The 16,321-nt window shown below is 35.6% G+C and overlaps 1 protein-coding gene across 3 annotated transcripts; it reads right to left on the reverse strand.

Annotated features, from left to right (window-relative positions):
- Positions 1 to 7,715: 7,715 nt before the first annotated feature.
- On the reverse strand, positions 7,716 to 10,632 carry LOC116108573 (inorganic phosphate transporter 1-4-like). Of its 3 annotated transcripts, XM_031394825.1 has the most exons (3): positions 10,462 to 10,632; positions 10,169 to 10,258; positions 7,716 to 9,440 (listed from the first exon to the last, which is right to left on the reverse strand). In XM_031394825.1, exon 3 carries the CDS (start codon positions 9,392 to 9,394, stop codon positions 7,844 to 7,846), a length of 1,551 nt encoding a protein of 516 aa, XP_031250685.1. In that variant the 5' UTR covers positions 9,395 to 9,440; positions 10,169 to 10,258; positions 10,462 to 10,632; the 3' UTR covers positions 7,716 to 7,843. The 3 variants fall into 3 exon arrangements, with proteins under 3 accessions (XP_031250685.1, XP_031250677.1, XP_031250693.1); XM_031394817.1 differs by lacking the exon at positions 10,169 to 10,258; XM_031394833.1 differs by lacking the exon at positions 10,169 to 10,258 and having other exon boundaries at positions 7,716 to 9,453.
- Between the last annotated feature and the right edge of the window lie 5,689 nt (positions 10,633 to 16,321).

Here is a 16,321-nt window from a genome sequence, read left to right on the forward strand (position 1 = left end):
TATTTAGTTGGGCAATTGATTGCTTTTTATCACATTCAAAGATTCAATGATTTTTCTGGAGAATAGAGTCTTATTGGGCCATTAGGCACTAGGTAAATAAAATAAATTTTATGGGCAAAGAGTTTATACAAATTAACGTTAGACGTCATATGACAATACCACTTGACATGGAAGACCATATAATTTAGGGTGTTTGTCTAAACTTATAAAAATTAATTTATAAATAATAAGTATTTATAAGTTAAAATTAACTATTTTGTCAGAGTTATGAAAATTAGTTTATAAGTAATTAGTGTTTATAAATTTTAAGTAATTATGTGTTTGGTTAAAGTATTTATAAGTGATTAATAAATAGTTGACGTGTTTGATAAAATGTAACTATATTTTATTATAAAAAGACTAAAAATGGTACTATATTAAATAAGGGTATATTATGAAATTTTAAAATTAAATAAGGATAATATGGTAATATATTTGATCAAACTAGTTTATAAGCAGTGTTTATAAGAAGAAAAAAAAGTACTTATTCCCCAACTTATTTTTTTTGTACTTATAAGCTCAAAAAAGTTATAAACAAACAGACAGCTTAATTTTAGAACTTATAAGCTAGTTTGATCAGCTTATAATCTTAGACAAACATCCCTTAAATTTTAAGCAATTAACTTATAAGCATTTGAAATTTTAAGTAATTATGTGTTTAGTTAAAGTATTTATAAGTAATTGATAAGTAGTTGACGTGTTTAGTAAAATGTGGTTTATAAGTATATTTTATTATAAAATGATTAAATAAGATATTACATTAAATAAGGGTATATTATAGAATTTTAAAATTAAACAAGGATAATGTAGTAATATACTTGGTCAAACTCTATTTATAAGCTCAAAAAAATTATAAACAAGTATGTCAACTTAATTTTAGAATTTATAAAGTAGTTTGATAAGCTTAATATCACACTGATATCATACGAGTCTTCATGTTACGTGATATTCACATAGTATATTACGTTGATTTGTATAAATTTTTTTTATATAAAAGTTTGTACAAATAATTTTATCCAAATTTGATTGGTACATTTGGTTTTATACTTTAGTGCGTCGTGGTGGTAGTGATAGTGTTAGTGGGAGGGGAGTCACTGGAGTGTTATTGAGTGAAAGAGACGAGCTCGCTGCCACAAAATACGTCTTGGGCATGTGGCACTTGAATGAAACTCATGAAAGTGTTACCAAGGAGAGTGATCCAGAACTTTCAAATTAATTTGAGGCTCTTCTTAATTTTGTTTTTTCAAACCTTTTCTATCTACAAGTGCAATCATCATTAATATTTTGGGCCCACAAAGCGAAGAACTTTGATGACAGTTGATCTCTCAAAAGACTTATCAAATCCCAATATTTGTCTGCTTATTAGAAAAACATTGCACGCAATTTCAGGAAAAAGAAAAAGGAGAGCTGGTGATCATCTCCTATAGTCCTATGATAAAGATAAAGATGTATTATATGCACCTTGAAAGCAGGCTCACTTTGATATATGGATTCGTTTGATAGTGTTATTCCTGAGAAAAAAAGGTTAATATAGAGTCATGTCAATGTCAGCGGTTTAAGCTTAAATAAGTCTTATAGTTATTTAGACGTAACCATATCACATACTACGTAAGTGATATGCTCTTTTCAGCATAGTATAATAAGTGTGTTAAACTAGTGAAAGGCTAAAGAAGATTCACATATTCAATCTTGAAAAGTTCATTAAATCACTCAAACATGTGAATAATAGGACGTAAAACAAGATTTATACCGTAATCTGACATTCTGATCCACTTTTTAATTTAGTAATCATTATCTCAATTTATCACACTATAAATAGGGAGATCCTCTCCCATTTATGGGATTAATTAATTTTTTTCTGAAATAGTATATATACTCTCTTCTCTCTCTTGTAATCTCTTGTAAGTCAGTTCGTTAAACGCGAATTGATCTCAAATATATTAATACAATACCAGTAGACGTATGATTCGTTTTCTTAAGTATTTGAATCACTTTAAACATTGCTTTTTTTTTTCTATTTAGTTTAATATCTCTGTATATGTGTGTTTTTTGAGTCAGTTTAATATTTTTTATATATATTTAATTTATGTTAAAATCAGGCATCAAAAATAGTTTTTAAACCATTGAAGTAGTTTAGTGTCGTTTGGTTTGAAATATAAGTTAAACTTTTATTGCAAGTTTAAAAATACATGAATTTTCCTTTAAATAAAAGAAATTTATTGAATTTAATTTGTTCATGATACTTGCTTTTTCCTCCTCGTAATTATAATTTAATTTGACCTGCGAAACGTGGCATCTCCAGAAAGCGTGGGTCTTCACTCTTTAACTTAATAAATTGGGCAGCTCTGATCTGATCTGAACATGGGGCTATCGAGCGTTATTGTCTTGACAAATCATAAATTCTTAAAAAGACAAAACTGACCCTATGTGTTGTGCTGGCAATCTCGTGGATATGAATTATTCTCCCATCCTCCGTACATTTTCCGTAGTTATAACTTTCTTCTACCAAATTAAATAAGCAAAAACTAGAAGGAACGTGGATTCCGTTCATGAATATTTTTAATAAATAATTCAATATCATATAAATAATTATCTTTTTAATAAAATTACACAGTGTCATTGTACACAAAGTATATCACGTTACTTTGAATTAGTTACAATTAGTAAAACATGAACTTGAAGATTGAGGAGCAGGTGTAAAAATTGATCGGTTAAAGTGCGAGTGGGTGAGAGATTGGTGTCACGGTGTACGTCCCAAAACTTTTGTAAATCGAATCAGGTGACGCGATTTCCACACTGATTGATTTATTTGAAGACTGAATTTGGGTGGCGTGGGGTCTGCTCTTCTTTACGCGTTGCAAATTTAGATGCTTGATTTTGAAACACGAATCTTCCCCAAGTTTCACATTCTTATTCTTCTTGTAAAATCCGAAATTATATTAATTTTAAATTGTTGATGCATGATTTTTATACCAACAAAATACACGTATGAAATGTTGAGTTGACCCAAAAAGTACACGTGAATATAAAAAAAATGACAATAAATGCAATGGGGACAGTTTTTAAAGTAGTTTAGATGCTAAAGTAGCAAGTCTTACATCCACTGATGCCTATATTGATGATACGGGTCATGTCGCTTTAGCTAATTGACTTTACAATGGTAATACAAGATATCAAATGCTGAAAATTCTAGAGAGAGAGAGAGAGTAGCTAATCAAATGTAAAAATATGCGAATCCCCCTCAATGAAAGAGGGGCTCTCAATTTATAGAGGAATGGATTGAGGCAATCATCACTGAATCTGTGGGTTTGTGAGATTATCCGTGCAAAATCTTTCTTTATGTCACATTACCCACCTTCTATAGAGATTTGCGCGATTTAGAGCAGGGATTGGACACGTGGGATCATCACAGCTCTTGGCTAGCCTGGCGCGCCCACACTATTCTGACAGAAGTAGGCTGCGGACGTTCCCATGATCTGACTCTTGCATGCAAACTGGACCTTACGTCAGCCCTTGTATTTTTTAGGCATAACAGAAGTCCCCTAGTTTTTAAGGTTTGAGGATCGAATCTTGGAAATTATAAGTCATGCCGTGATTGGATGATTTCTGTAGATTCTGGTGATTCCGACCTATTTGAAAGTAGGTTTGGATGGCACTTTTTGCTAACACGACCTCGCATGATCATTGTTTGCAGAGTACGAGCGACCTGATTTCGTTAGACATCACCTGTTGTGCTTTAGGGATGGATGCATTTAATGAAGTAGTCTCTACGCTGATAGATGCGTCCTGCGTGTGATAAATGCCAGCCAGACGCTTTAAATGCGTTGTACGCCAACACAGTACACTTTATCAGAGCATTAAATGCGTGGCATGTTTGAACGACGCCCCTTACCAGAGCATTAAATGCAAATTGAGGCGCAATTAATGCTCTGAGAGAGAGATGGCCGTCGTTCAAGCTTTTCAACGGGAAAGATGAAGGTTTCACTTTCTTTAATCGTGACGCTCACTCTTCCTCACTGATCTGTGACACGTGGTCGTGATCAACGGTGAGAAATTTTTGCCGCCCAAACGTCATTTTGATTCTGAGAGAAACTAACGTCGGGACATGCGCTATAAAAACTCAGACCTTTCTTAGGCAATGTCACCAGAGTCTTTTTCACATAGAGCAAGAGATTTTCGCGAGCTTGAAACCTTTGTCTTCCAAACCGTGTCTTCCCCATATTCGAAGCAGAAGCCATCTTCATACTCCGAGAGGTAAGAACCCTTCTCTGTTTTTTGTTTTCTTATTTTCCATGGTTTAATGGCGTCAGTCCTCCGGTAACCCATCAGAGACGAGGCGCTCATGTTGGGTTCAAGTCATGAATGGCGGCTCGAACCATGCTGTTAGGGTTTTCTTTGGGATTTAGGGTGTTTGTTTCCTTCCACGTCATTGTACGAAATAGCGTACGGCAGCTAAATGACCCTCCTGCTTGTCACTTTTGCAAACTGGCAGAATGGACCCCTCAACAACCAGATTCAAACAGGGAACCGGTTCGTCCCCGCAGGGTGCTCCGAGTATCCCTCCCAAGGTCTTCTCGGTACTTACCGGGGATGAGCTCGAGAGGGTAATAAAACAGTACAGTATCGAAGTGGACGTTTTCCTCGACGTGGCACACTCATCGCGCTACCTGTTAAGTGGTCTGGCTGCGATCTCCGAGGAGATCATCAAGGGCGGGGGATTGATCCCCCTACACCCTTTTATTAGGTCACTTTTGGACCACTTCGGGATAGCACCGATGCAGCTCACTCCGAACGCGTATGTGATTGCTGTCGCAATATACATCGCGTGTCGTGAGAATGGGCTAGGCGAACTGACGGTTGTGGAGCTCGGCTGCTCGTATTTTTTGAAAAAGAGCAAGGACAAGGATTCTTATTACTTGTCCAGGCGACCTACCATAGTCGATGGGATACATAGCTACCCTAGCAACGCCGGGGCCTATGAAACAAAGTTTTTCTTCTTTCGTTATGACGGCCATTGCCGTTTTCAGGAACCGAGTAGGTTCTTTTCCCTTGGCGAACTCATTAAATTTGGAATGCGTTTTCGTTCTAACGACCTGATTCCTTTCTGACAGTTAACAAGACGACCGACTTAGGGCTGCTCTTTAATCCGACTAGGATCGTGAATTTCGACTTCCTACCAGAGGACAGACGCGACGCGAAGAAGCTCGTGACGATCGCAAATCTGCGAAAATACTATTTCTTCAACGCAAACATGTCTCTAGAGTCCCCATTGAGTAAGTCTTGCTAATTGGTCCTTCTCTGGTCATGAAATGAAATACTTTGCTAACAATGCTTATATTGATGATACGGGTCTGGTCGCTTTAGCTGACTGACTTTACAATGGTAATACAAGGTATCAAATGTTGAAAATTCTAGAGAGAGAGAGAGAGAAAGTAGCTAATCAAATGTAAAAATATGCGAATCCCCCTCAATGAGAGAGGGGCTTTCAATTTATAGAGGAATTGATTAAGGCAATCATCACTGAATCTGTGGGTTGGTGAGATTATCCATGTAAAATCTTTCTTTATGTCACATTGTCCACCTTCTATAGAGATTTGCGTGATTTGGAGCAGGGATTGGACACGTGGGATCATCACAACTCTTGATTGGCTTGACACGCGTTCACTATTCTAACAGATGCAGGCTACGGGCGTTCCCATGATCTGACTCTTGCATGCTAACTAGATCTTATGTCAGCCCTTGTATTTTTTAGGCATAACAAAAATATACCTAAAATTGTAGTTAATGACACAAAATAATGCGAAAGTAATTGCCATATGTAATAAACATCGCGGATATTACTTGAAATAAAAACTGTTGAAATACCAAATTGTGGTTTTACATTTAAAATTTAAAAGAAATCCAATCCCGCCAATGAAGACAATTGATGTAGTCCACATGTCTTCTTTTTAATAACTAAGGTATTTATGTTGGTTTGCGTGCATCTTTAATGAAGTCGTTTTGTAATAATAAATTAGGGTTTGTGTTGGGTCTTTATTAATTTGATATCCACGGGTTAGTTGGGACCCCAAGTTGGGTTTGGTCATTTGTCGAATGAATGTCAATTCATTGAGATGTGATGTTAAACTACCTTTTCCTTTGGATGCTATAAAATACAAGCATGATTTATGGTAGACTATTGTAATTGGACATAGAATTTGTGAAATCACAAATACTTCTTGTTGACTGTTGTTTTTGGGCGAAAGCAAACTAGTGACTAGCTCAGACTCCTGTGCTGGGGGGTCTGAATCGTGTCTTCGGGTCTGGATTTTGCAGTCTTGCTTGGTCAAAGACTTTGAATGCTCAATTAATCAAATCTAAATCACGTGTTGTGATTTTATTAGCGTATAATCGTCATAAGATTAAACTTTATAGTGGTTGTATACTCGTTTCCTTTCTAATCTCTCCTGGGCGAGAGTAGATCAAATTATTGCTCATAAGCTTTTGGATGATGAGGATTAGCCTTTGGCAATGAGCTTTTAGGTGACGAGGAGAGCTAGCCGTGAGCTCTTAGGAGATTAGCTGCTAATAGGCTATCAAGCCTTTATTAAGGATGATGACTATTTCGACAATAAAATCATCACCTTGGACACACGTCAACATTTTCTCCGGCCACGTGTGTAACTTAATTTTACCCGTAACACTTTTGATTAAATTTTTCTTGAAAACAATTTATGGAAGAAGAAAAATGTTTTCTCCTTTATTTATTAACAACTAAGAATACCGCCAACACTTGAAGTTTGATTTTGTGCTGCTTGTGACTTTGTAGAAAATATGCCACGAAATAAGAGATATCGTCGAGTGATAAAAAAGATATTATTCCCAAAACTTACTTAAATTTTACATCCCAAAATAATGTGTGTCATTGACTTATAAATAAAGTGATGATCATTGAATAATATGAAAATGCTAAACCATAAAGGCCCATTTGCATCTGCCAGGAACCCTAAAGGCCCAATGGCGTATTTTGATTTCATATTGGACTGAGTGCCCAAATATGAAATCTTAGGCCCGTTCTCAAGTTTATTTGTCAATGTAGCCCATCACGCTGCACGCATAAGAACTGAGCTGTCGTATATGATGTTAGGTCTACTCAAATTGTGGTCATTCCATTGACAATTTCAATCTTACTGTGCTCAAACAACTCAACCACAATAGGTTTAGATATTTCAATTTTGAATTTTTGGAAAAAATAGTATATCAGTACGCAAGAGCTCACGACAAAACCTTTTACATTATTGATTAGTTTTCCTTATTTATCTTAGTAGCTAAGAACTGTGCAATGTAAGGCTCTACCTCTTTGGAGTAGTTGCCTTCCAATTGACGACAATGAAAATTGTCCTTACTACATGCGATAAATAGAAGGCAATTATCATGTAGGACACCCTGATTTTAGGCCTAACCTTTGTGACATTTTGATTTTTTATTTTTGTTTACACACTCTGTAGGTTAAGCAGTCACCATCTTTGTAACGTCATTTGATGTCAGGTTGCCAACATGATTGTCCTTGATATTGAAGCTGTTGGGACAAACAGTAATTTACATATTTTATGTAACCTTTCAATCGCCTGGCAATCACATGTTGGATCCATGAACAAGAATAACAACAATGGAGATTTAATTATGACAAGAAACCATAAAACTGATAACTCCATTTTACTAATTCAACTGTTAAAGGAAAATTAAGAAGGCATAACTTCAACTTAAAACAAAGACTAAAGAGCAGAAAACAATTAGGATGTTGTATTACAATTAGAAGGCCTAATTAAACTGGAATGGTTCTTTCTGTTCCATTCTCTTCCTCTGCTTCACCTGACATTTCTTCCAATGATTTTCCTTTTGCTTCAGGAACCAAGAATGTAAAAAACATACCTAAAAGGTTTACCACACCTAGAATTATAAGTGCTCTTTTAACTCCAGTGTCCGCTAAGTATAAGAAACCAAATGCACCCACCATGGCACCGGCTTTCCCAGATGCAGCTGATATTCCATGGCAAGTTGACCTTAACCTGGCAGGAAATATCTCTGCAGGAACAACAAATGTGGTGGCATTTGGACCGAAGTTCGCGAAGAAGAATGTGAATGAGTAAATCACAACAAACCCAATTCTGTTGTCTGGTAGAGTCCAGTGATGATAAGGAATGGCTAGAGCGAACATGAACACTGTCATGAAGAAGAAACCCATCAATTGGATTGCAAACCTTCCCATCTTATCAATCAATGCCACAGTGAACCAATAACCAGGAACTGTGCTGCAAAGAGCTATGAGAGTTTGTGCTCTACCAATTTTATAAACTTCCTCGAGGGCGTTCATGGTTTCAGCCTTAGGAATCCAACCAATGGCACTGAAAATGTCCTTTTGGAATAGATTTTGACTGTAGAAGGCAATATCCAACAAGAACCAAGTGCTTGTAGTTCCAAGCAAGTGGAGTCCATGGCGTCGAACAAACTGAGAACTGAACAAACCAAAATCATTTCCTTTATCATTAGAAATTCGTTCAATTTTCCCCTGTTCAGCTTCGAGATCAACCTGAAGAACTTTCGACATGTCAGCTGCGGCCTGTTTCGCATTCTTAGCAACCAAGGCAGTGTAACGAGCAGTCTCAGGCATCTTCATACGCCAGTAGTAAGTAACCGCAGCTGGAACTGCACCAAACATCAAAATTATACGCCAAACATAATCAGCTTCAGGCCCTGTTGATCGAATTGCATCCACAGCATAAATCGGTGCAGGGTATTGGGCCTTAAAAGCTGCAGCAACTATAATTGCAACCATTCCAACCGCCAAGATTCCGAAACCTTGCATTGCAAAAACAGCAGCAATGAAAGCACCACGAGTCTTTTTGTTGGCATACTCGGACATAATTGTTGCAGACAAGGGATAGTCACCACCAATGCCAAAGCCTAGCCAGAAGCGAAAGAAGCAAAGTGTAGCCATAACACCTTTGGGGTCTTTACCAAAGGAAAGACCAGAAGCGATTGAACAAAGGACCATGAGCATAAGAGTCATGCCATAGACACGTTTTCTGCCCATTTTGTCACCGAGCCAACCAAAGAATAGCTGGCCTGAAAGAGTACCACAGAATGCAACACCATTAACGGCTGCAGCTACATTCGACGGGAGAGAGCCGGGCTTGTGGGAGCCTTCCTCGTGGTAGTATATGCGGCCCAGCAATTTTGTGACAAGAGATATGCAAAAGAGATCATATGCATCTGTGAAGAACCCCATGCCAGCAATCACAATTGCGGTGAAGTGATACCACTGTGTTTTAGCAACATCAAGTGCATTAAGCACTTTCAACTGCTCCCCTGCCATGTCTAAATCTTATCACAAGCTTTTGCAATCTGTTGTTTGATTTTCCCTGAAAAAAAGAACTGGAATTGATTATGTCGGTGTGTTGTTAGATAACCAAAAAATAAAAGATATTAACCTTAGAGTGCACCTCCGTAGACTTAAGGAGTCAATGGGTGACTGTGATTCACCCGAGTTAAATTATTCTACCAACCAAAAGAGAACAGATCATTTGAGAAGAAGACAAAAAAAAAAAAGCCAGTTTTTTGGCACAGCCCTTGTGAGCATCAAGTTTGAGGCCCATTTGACAAACCAATTGCTTGGGTAGATAATGACAAATGAAAACGAACATTAGAGATATTGACTGAAAGCGTAGAAAAGTCTAAGCGAGATGTTTTAATAAAGTGATACTAAAATAACAATAACACAATTATTAATAAAACTTTGACAAGATGGTAAACAGACCAAAAAACAAAAAACAAAAAATCCCAAACAATTGCAAGAGGATTGCGCATGGATTAGTAATCAAGAAAATACAGAGTGTCTATCTGCCTCAAATATTGGACACTTAAAATATCATGGGAAGTAACCGGAGAAGGTTGTTTGTTCCTTCAGTCGTCATAACTCTTGGTTAGATACAAAGGAATCGTGAGGGAAACACAATCTTGACATGTATGATTCATGACTAAAGATCTCTGTTTACAAGTAAACCATGACCACAAAATATACAAATTCCAAAATTAAACATGGAAACACCTCAACTCAAACAAAAGTGCAGAGGCAAGATGAATAAATAATCTGATTATCGAACTCAATATAATAGAACTACTTTTGACGGTTGAGTTTTTCTTTTAAATTTGCTGGTGCCCCATAAAAGATATTCTAGACCTAAGTATCAACGCAAAATATCAAGTTAACGAACAAGAGAAGAATCAAATGTATTAAAAAGAGATTCAAGTCTTCAAACAACGAAAAACTGATAGTAATCTCTGATTACAAATAAAGAAATCTGAGGCTACCATAATGTTAGGAAGATAAAAAATCCCTCAAAACAAAGATAAAAAACATAATTAAACTGCATGAACACGTACCTTGATCTTATGGAGGGGGAGTATTATTATCTCTCTGAGAGAATAGAAAAGAGCATATATATGATAGGAGGAAGAAACGTTGCGTTGGTAATATAATGTTGTTAAGGAGATAGAGTTTTGATGAGGTTCAAAGAGACAGACAGAGAGCGAAGTTTGGAGAGATAATGGAGGGAAAGAGAAGCTGGTTGGTTCCGTATTTAACTGCAACGGACCCTCTCTCTTTCACTATTTTACTCGCCTTGTGTTTTAGAATCTTCTATTTTTACTCAGCATATTCTCTCTTTTTTACTGGCGTGCGTTTCTCCTCTTTAATCAATTTTTCTTTTTATTTTTGTTATCTTATCTTAATTAGATTTTCTCTTGATTTTTTTCCATTTATTTAACTCCGTCATTATCGGGCTCACGAATTTTTAGTTAAAGGATATTGTCTCTACCTTATAAACTGTTCCTTTTTTGTTTTAACTACTCTGTAACAATTAATTTATATTTATAGTATCTCCAATAATACTCTTTATTTTGAAAGACATCTTTTGTATAAATAAAAAATATATTTATTAATTTTTAAATATAAAGAACATAATTTTTATTCAAATCCAATAGACTCTTTAAATTTAATAAAGATGCTCTTTATTTTTAAGAAAAAGACTTAATGAGAGAAAAAATTAATAAATAAAATACATAAGAATTTACAGTTTATTAATTAAAATTAGGATAGAGAGTAAAATTTAACTCTCTAAATGTGAAGAGTCAAACTCACTCTTTAATTTATATTTTAAAGATAAAGAGTATGTTGGACTCTTGTTTTTATAGATAGACTCTTTATAATAAAGAGTTTAAGTCATATAAAGAGTCATTTGGAGATGTTCTTAGTATTTTATATAAATTATTCCTCTTTATTTTCATAACTAAAGCATTTTTCTCTTGCTTTTTTTTTTTTTTTTTCACAAAATAAAAACCTCGAAACTTTAAAATCATGTACGACTGGGACAAGCAATAAAGAAAAACAGCCTTGGGGTTACATGGTTTATGTATGTCCCAATATAAAGTAAATTAAATACGACATTATGTTGATATTGATCTGTATACATTAATTTCGATAATGAACGGTAATCTCATATAAATACTCTTAAATTATTATTATAAAACTAAAAAGAAATCATTGATTACCGATTCATCGAGTAAATTGTTTTTATTGTACAAGTTAAATATAACTATCTTTAGGTAGTTGAGTGGTTCAATAAGGACTCTTGAGATATTACCTTTGAGAGATATTGAGTTCAAATCTTTTTTTTGAATGTTAATAGAGATAGTCATGAGAGATCTCTTGAATCTCTTAATTATGTCAGTTATAAATTATATACGATTGTATTTGATATAATTAAAAAATTATATAATTTTTAGAATATTATAAGATTGTATACTTGTGTAACTAAAGGATTATAGAAGATTTACAAGATTATAAAATATTTACGAAATCTCAACAATTGTATGGAGGAGCATTGAAGATAGGTGGCGGGGTGAGGTTCATAAATGTTAATTTTGATATTGCCAGCTGGATATTCAATTAGCACTATAGTCAATGGGTCAACTTATATATATACATGAAAATGGAAAACAAAGAAATAATTACCAGCCTCTTTGTTTGGATATTATCCAGTATCCACAGTCCACACCCACCTCATTTATTTATGGAAGGTTGACTTGGTAGCGAGCTTTTAATTTACTTTTTATTAATTTTTTCTCACAAACAGTATGTGACTAGATTACATTTAATAGTCTCGTCTATCTAATAATATATTACCTGATTAAACAGACTGCAACTTGTCACGTGAGATTAGTGAGAAGTAATAATAAGACTAGGAATATCCTTTAATTTTATGGGTTAGTTTATTATTATCTGTATGTACACCATAATTAAGGCATTCACGATCCTGTTGCGGTCAAAGAATATAGTCGAATCAAAATTCGTTTAACAGGGAAAATTAATTAAGGATTGTGTCAGTCATTTATGATTTTGTTTAACTAATAATTATGATAATTAAATGAGTTTATAGTAAGAGAATGAATGATGATCAACTTTTTTTTTTTTTTTTCCTTTTTTTTATATTTAAAGGCGTCTAGACTAGTTTACATACATCTCAACTAATCTTTTTAGATCCTAAAATTAATAGTTAGATAAACCTTCAGTAACGACCCCTTATTAGTAGTCATAAGAATTCAAACTCAGAACTTCTTAAGTAATACATCCAGTGGCGGATCCAGCCACATTTTGCCCACCCTCAAAATTTTTTTTTTTAATATTAATAAGTAAATTTATATATTTTGGCCTACCCTAAAAAAAATATTAATGGACAAAAATAGTAATGTATAATAAATTTTTATTTTGACCCACCCTAAAAGAAATTCCTGGATCCACTACTGAATACATCCAAGAGTCCCAAACAAACCGTCAAACAACCTAGACATGGGTTCAATTGAACCCACTCAATGTTTAAAAAGTTTCAAAAAAGTATTAATGTTTTATAAATTTTATAATTTTAACCCCACTTAATTTCATATTGACCCCACAACATGAATTATTAATTAACACTTTTTTAACTTTTCTCATTTCTTCATTTCCTCTCATTTTCTCTCAAATTATATTTTTTCTTTGGGTAGATGCTCAAGAAAGGCTATTCCTTTGGATTATAAGGTACAGTGATGATCATTTTATTTTTTATTTTTCACTTAAAATTATTTTTTTTTAGCTTTCTTAACTGATGAAAGATCATGAGCTCTGAGTTTTTGTTGAGTTTAATAAATGATTTGAAATTGCAAGATTAAATTACTATATTTTGACGTGAATTGTGATTTAATCTTGTTTATGTTGAAGTATGAGTTAATTAGTTATTGTTTTAAATTGAGTTTGATAAATTTTGGTTAGTTATTGAGATAATTTTGAATGGTTTAAAAAATTGATGAAATCCTAAGTTGTAGAGATTTGGGGATTATGTAACGTTTTTAGAATATGAAAAATTATCGAGGGCAATTGTAAAATTGATAATTTGGTATATATAACTTTTAAAAGTATATTTTTATACTTATTACTTCATTATATATTTTATTGTAAATTTATCAACTTTGATGTTTTTGAACCCACTAATTTAGAATCCTGACTACGTTCCTGTACCCAAAGGTAGTCAATGGTGATCAACTTGAACTTCAGGGAATAATGCATGCTGCGAAAATGCACAAAAAGGCTGATGCTTCCTATCGGAGTAGCACCACCAATAAATCCATTTACATTCATTGTTCTGAACTCGATCTCATCAAGTTAGGCCAAGTTCCAATACAAATTTCTTTTGGGATAGGACCAAAGCAAAGCTTACCTCAACCATAAATAGTCGTTCAGAATTTGTACTTTAACGATCGTTTTTCTTAATGGTTATGAATTAATTAATTTGCTAATGTTCTGTATTCAAACTACATTTCTAAAAATTACATATAGTAATACAATAAAAAAACACAAGTGAGCAAATCTACCTTTCCTGACTGGGAAACAGAATCAGCAGAAAAAAAAAAAAAAAAAAAAGAGTATAAATTAATGGGAGTCGGCTGACAACTTCTAGAGGCTAAGGTGAGTTTATTTTACATTGGATTTGGATCCACAGAGCAGACTAGATCTGTCTCCTTCCCCCACCACTCTAAAATCACCTTTGCCCAAGAGATCAACTCACCACACCACTCTTCATTAAAACACAATCCCACTTCAATTATTTCTAATGATTTTTGTTAATGCGTGATTTTTACACCAACTAAACACACGTGTGAAATACTGAGCTGGCTTAGAAGACACACGTGAATATAAAGGAAAATGAGAGTAAATACAATGGAGACAACTTTTAAAGTGGTTCGGATGCTAAGGTAGCAAGTCCTACGTCCACTAATGTTTGTATTAATGATAAGGGTCAGGTCGCGTTAGCGGATTGACTTACAAGTGGTTTACAAATGACTCACAAAGTGATAGTACAAGAGAGAGAATGCTATATATTCTTGAGAGAGAATAGCTAATCAAGAGTAAAAATGAACGAATCCCCTGAATGAGATGAACTCTCAATTTATAGTGGGATACATTGAGCTAATGATTACTGGATCTGTGAGTTGGTGGCATTATCCGTGCAAATCCTTCTTTATGTCACATTGCCCACCTTCTTGAGTGATTTGCACGATTTGGCGCAGGGATTGGACACATGGGATCACCACAGCTTCTGGCTGGTCTGGCGCGCACCCACCCACTATTCTGACAGAAGCATACTGCGGGTATACCCATTTTCTGACTTTTGCACGCTGATTGGACCTTACGTCAGCCCTATATTTTTCAGGCATAACAGAAGTCCCCTAGTTTTTAAGGTTTGAGAATCGAACCTTGGAAACTAAAAGTCATACCACGATCGATGATTTCTGAAAATTCTGGTGATTTTGACTTGATTGAGAATAGGTCGGGGTAGCACTTTTTGCGAACACAACCTCGCATGGTCATTGCTTATTAAGGATGAACGACCTGACTTCGTTAGGCATTATCTATTGTACTTTTGATACAGGTGCATTTAATGAATCAGTCTCTACGCTGACAGACGTGTCCTATGCATGATAAGTGTCAACCAGGCGCATTAAATGCGTTGTATGCTGACACAGTACCACTTTATCAGAACAATAAATGTGACATGCCAAAACGATAACCCTCATCAGTGCATTAAATGCGGATTGGGGCGCAATTAATGTTGAGGGAAAAAGAGTGCTGTCGCTTGAGTTTTTCAACGGAAAAGATGAAGATTTGATTTTCTTCAATCGTGGTGCTCACTCTTCCTCACTGATCTGTGACACGTGGTCGTGATCAATGGTGATAAATTTTGCTGCCCAAACGTTGTTTTGATTCCGAGAAAAACAAACGTTGTTTCGCGTGCTATAAAAACTCAGATCTTAGGCAATGTCACCACACTCGTCTTTTTCACAAAGAGCAAGAGATTTTCGCAAGCTTGGAGTCGTTGCCTTTCAAACCAGCGTTTTTCTGATATTTGAAGCAGAAACCATTTTTGTACTCCGAGAGGTAAGAATCTTTCTCTATTTTTTGTTTTCTTATTCCCATGGTTGGTAGATGGCGTTAGTCTTCCGGTAGCTAATCGGAGATGAGACGCTCATATCGGGTTCGAGCCATGAATGGCGGCTCGAATCATTCTGTTAGGGTTTTCTCTAGGTTTTAGGGAGTTTTTCCTTCCACGTCATCGTACAGAGTAGCGTACGATGGCTAAATGCCCCCCTGCTTGTCGCTTTTGTAGACCAGTAGAATGGACCCCTCAACGACCAGATCTGAGGAAGGAGCCGATTTGTCCTCGCAGGGTGCTCCGAGTGTCACTCTCGAGGTCTACTCGGTACTTACCGGGGAAGAGCTCGAGAGGGTAATAAAATAGTACGGTATCGAGGTGGAAGTTTTCCGCGATATGGCACACTTATCGCGGTACCCATCAAGTGGGATGACCGCGATCTCCGCAGAGATCATCAAGGGTGGGAGATTGATCCCCTTCCACCATTTTGTCAGGTCGATCTTGGATCACTTCGGGATAGCGCTGATACAGCTCACTCCGAACGCGTATGTTATTGCTGTTGCCATGTACATCGCGTGTTGTGAGAACTAGCTAGGTGAGCTAACCGCGGCAGAGCTCGACTGCTCGTATTTCTTGAAAAAGAGCAAGGACAAGGATTCTTATTACTTGTCCAGGTGACCTACTATAGCCGAGGGGATACACAGCTACCCTAACAAGGCGGGGGCCTACGAAACGAAGTTTTTCTTCTTTCGTTACGACGACCATTGCCGCTTTTAGGA

This window comes from Pistacia vera, unplaced genomic scaffold (genome assembly GCF_008641045.1).
Source record: "Pistacia vera cultivar Batoury unplaced genomic scaffold, PisVer_v2 Contig1179, whole genome shotgun sequence".
In the NCBI taxonomy this organism is placed as follows: Eukaryota; Viridiplantae; Streptophyta; class Magnoliopsida; order Sapindales; family Anacardiaceae; genus Pistacia; species Pistacia vera.